This window comes from Varanus komodoensis, unplaced genomic scaffold, assembly GCF_004798865.1.
Source record: "Varanus komodoensis strain SLA01 unplaced genomic scaffold, ASM479886v1 scaffold26, whole genome shotgun sequence".
NCBI lineage: Eukaryota > Metazoa > Chordata > Lepidosauria > Squamata > Varanidae > Varanus > Varanus komodoensis.
Window position 1 is genome coordinate 1,439,055 of NW_025335684.1, and position 3,546 is coordinate 1,442,600.

General features: G+C 61.2%; 1 protein-coding gene across 1 annotated transcript in view; it reads left to right on the plus strand.

Annotated features, from left to right (window-relative positions):
- CACNA1H (calcium voltage-gated channel subunit alpha1 H) overlaps positions 1 to 3,017 on the plus strand; it is a 183,665-nt gene extending 180,648 nt beyond the window's left edge. The window contains exons 34-35 of the mRNA XM_044433645.1: positions 1,049 to 1,227; positions 1,875 to 3,017. Coding sequence (XP_044289580.1) covers positions 1,049 to 1,227; positions 1,875 to 3,017 — 1,322 coding nt within the window. The remainder of the gene's footprint in view (positions 1 to 1,048; positions 1,228 to 1,874) is intronic.
- The last annotated feature ends 529 nt before the right edge of the window (positions 3,018 to 3,546 follow it).

The window sequence follows — 3,546 nt, forward strand, 5'->3', positions numbered from 1 at the left end:
TTTTCAATGGAACTTTACCCCTATACTAGGGTTAGGGGTGTGCACCATGGTAAGGTTAGGGTTAGAAAAACGAGGTGTCCTGGCAGGGTTTTGATGGTTGGAATGTGTTTAGAATGGGCAGAAAGGATGAGCTGTGCAGAAAAAGCTCCTCAAGGGGGGCTTTTTCAAAATCGCATTATTTTCAATGGAAATTTACCCCTATTTTAGGGTTAGGGGTGTGCACCAGGGTAGGGTTAGGGTTAGAAAAACGAGGCATCCTGGCAGGGTTTTGATGGTTGGAATGTGTTTAGAATGGGCAGAAAGGATGAGCTGTGCAGAAAAACCTACTCAAGGGGGGCTTTTTCAAAATCGCATTATTTTCAATGGAACTTTACCCCTATACTAGGGTTAGGGGTGTGCACCATGGTAAGGTTAGGGTTAGAAAAACGAGGTGTCCTGGCAGGGTTTTGATGGTTGGCATGTGTTTAGAATGGGCAGAAAGGATGAGCTGGGCAGAAAATCTCCTCAGGGAAGGCTTTTTCAAAATCGCCCTCTTTTCAGGGGAACTTTAGCCCTATATAATGGTTAGGGGTGTGCGCCAGGGTAGGGTCAGGCCAGTGGTGGCGAACCTATGGCCCGTGTGCCGCAGTGGCCCCAGCATCGCCGCAGCAGCGAGCATCATATAACAGCACACACAGGGGCCATGCAGATGCTCGGTAAGAATTGTTTGTGTGTATTTGCTTGGACTGGCTGTGAGGTGTTTTTTTCTAAACTAAAACCTCCATTTTCAGGTTTTATCGCAGTGTTGGCACTGTGTGATATGCAAGTGGGTTTTGGGTTGCCGTTTGGCCCGTGGTCTCTGAAAGTTTTGCCATCACAGCAGTTCCGACACTGGGACACTGGGGCAAAACCAGTTCCCTTCTACACACCCAATTCAGGGAACGGAATAGACCGGGAGCCGCACCTGGGCTGCCGCGCACCGCAGACTGTCGGCTTCTTGGACGGCTCCGTTGCGTGGAGCCTCCCGGGATCCTCCCTCGGTGAATGACACGCTCTCTCTGCTTCCCAGGATCCATCACCTCCATCCGTTCCCAGCCCGTGGGGCCGAGCTCCTCCCTGAGGGTCCCGCGGGAGCCTCTGTGCCCAACAACCCCCCTTCCCCGTCACGACGGCATCGGCCCACGGAAGCTCCTGCCGCCACGTGCCGCGTCGCGATCGCCCAGCCTGACCCGGCTGCTGTGCAGACAGGTAGGACGCCTCCTCTGTCCTTGGCCGGCTCAAAGCCGCGGGGCGAGCCGATTCGGGGCAGCCCCCCGGGCTCCCTGCTAGCAAGCCGGAGGTCTCGAGCGGCGCTGGGCCCCCTGATGCAAGCCCACCCTTCCGGCACCTCTGAGGACGGCCCAAGCCCCGCCAACGGGTCTGAGCTCACATGCGGCCCGTGCTCGGAGGGAGGCAGGCACATGGGTCAGAGATCCGCAGCCCCAGGCCCACGGCAGGGAGGTTTTCCTGGCCACGTCTCCTCCCCCCAGAGCGCAGGACACAGAGTGATGGGCTCGAGTTCCAGGAAGCAGATCTTGGCTGGCGATTGGGAAGACCTTCCTGACTGCAGGAGCGATTCCAGTTAAACCCCAGGCCTAGGGAGGTGGGGGGCTCTCCCAGACGCAGCTGGACAGCCACCTGAGAGGGGTGGTTTCTCTGGGGGCCCTGCACTGGGCAGGGGGGCAGTCCCAGTGGCCCCCTGGCCCTTCCAGCCCTGCCGTTCTTTGATCCTGCTGTCCGCTTCAGGGGCATGGAAGAGGTCAAGCGGCCGCGGGGCGGGGGCCTCGCGACCCCAGGTCCCATCAGCTCTGTTTGCAGCCCAGAAACGCCCGTTCTCTCCTCTCTCCGCCCCACAGGAGGCCTTCCGGAGGGACTCCCTGGACACTCCCGGGGCGGATTCGAAGGACAGCCTGCAAGCCGAGGCCTGCGAGAGCCGCCCCCCGAAGCAGCTCTCCCAGAGCACCCTGGGCCCGCCTGTGCGCCACGCAGCCCCCCTGTCCCTGCCCGGGACGCCGCCTCCCCCCCGCGCCTCGCCCCACCGGTCCTCCAGTGTCCGCGTCCGCCGGCACCCTCTCGCCTCCGGCAGGCCCCCCAGCCGCAGCAGCGACCCACAGGTCTCCCTCCTGGAGCCCTCCGACCCGGCTGATGAGGAGGTGAGCCACATCACCAGCTCGGCGGGGGGCTGGGCCGAGCGGTCCGGCGGGGGCGGCCCCGGCTCCCCCTTCGCCTCCCCCGGCCCCTCCCCGGCCCCGGCCCCGCTCAAGAACTGCAGCTCGACCAGCCTGGCGACCGGGGGCGGCCGCGAGGGGGACGCCAAGAGGCCGCACCGCGTGGACCCGCACGGGCTGCTGGCCAAGCCCAGCTGGGCGGATGACCAGTGGCGGCACTCCATCGAGATCTGCCCCTCCGCGCAGGAGGGCAGCCACGGCTTCTGCGCGCCGCCGGAGGAGAAGCGGCGGCTCGGCCCGCACGCCCAGGCCGAGGCCGAGTACCTCCACGGGGTGCGCCGGAAGAAGAAGATGAGCCCGCCGTGCATCTCCATAGACCCTCCCGTGGAGGACGAGGGCAGCGCCGCGACACGTACCAAAGCCTCCGAGAACAGCCTGCTGCGCAGAAGGACCCCTTCGTGCGACTTCCACAGGGACTCCCTGGAGCTTGCCGACACCCCGTCGGGAGAGCAGGCCCCCAAGACAGACCGCCGGGCGCCCCCCGCCTGCCGGGGGGAGCACTTGACAATCCCGAACTTCTCCTTCGAGCAGCCGGAAGCCGGCTCTGCCGGGCGGCTCTTGGAGGGCGGCCAGGCCGCCGCGCCCTCAGCAGACTCCTGGCACGAGGACGGCCCGGCCCTGGGGCCGCAGGAGACAGACCCCCTGAAGCCGCCGGACAACGGGCCCGAGCGGAGCCAGGAGGCCCCCAGTGGGGCGCGGAGCCCCCTGCGGAAGCACGGACTGGTCCCCGCGATCACAGCCACAGACGAGGACCCCGAGGAGCCGGCATAGCCTCCGAGGGGAAGGTCGCGAGCGAACGAAAGGGCTTTGCCACCCCGGTGGCTCCGAAGTAGGAACACGACCGAAACGTCACACCTCTGTGGCCGACGCTCCTCCCAAAACACTTGTCTCTCTCTTTAAGCGCTGTGAAGGTTTTGTTGTCGTCGTCGTTGTTTTCTATATAAAAAACGAAATCAAAGAGAAGCTGGTTTAAAAGCAGGAGCAAGGTTAGGGTAAGGAAAGGAGATGTGTTTTCCTTTCCAAGCGGCACAGGGAGTAGCTTTTCCGATTTTTCTTTTCCTGCCCCCCTCCCTTGGCGTGGCCTCGATCACATTGATTTGGGTTTCGGGCCTTTATTTTATCTTTTTTAAAGAAAACAAAATAGGATTTAAAGAAAAGAAACAAACCTTTTTTGACTTTTTTGAACGGCACCTTTTATTATTGCACGGAAAGTTGGTCACAGGAAGTGAAAGTGCCCAGTATATTGTCTGTATATCAGCAGTTATTATAAATAGAGAATAATGTATTTCAAAAAGGAAAA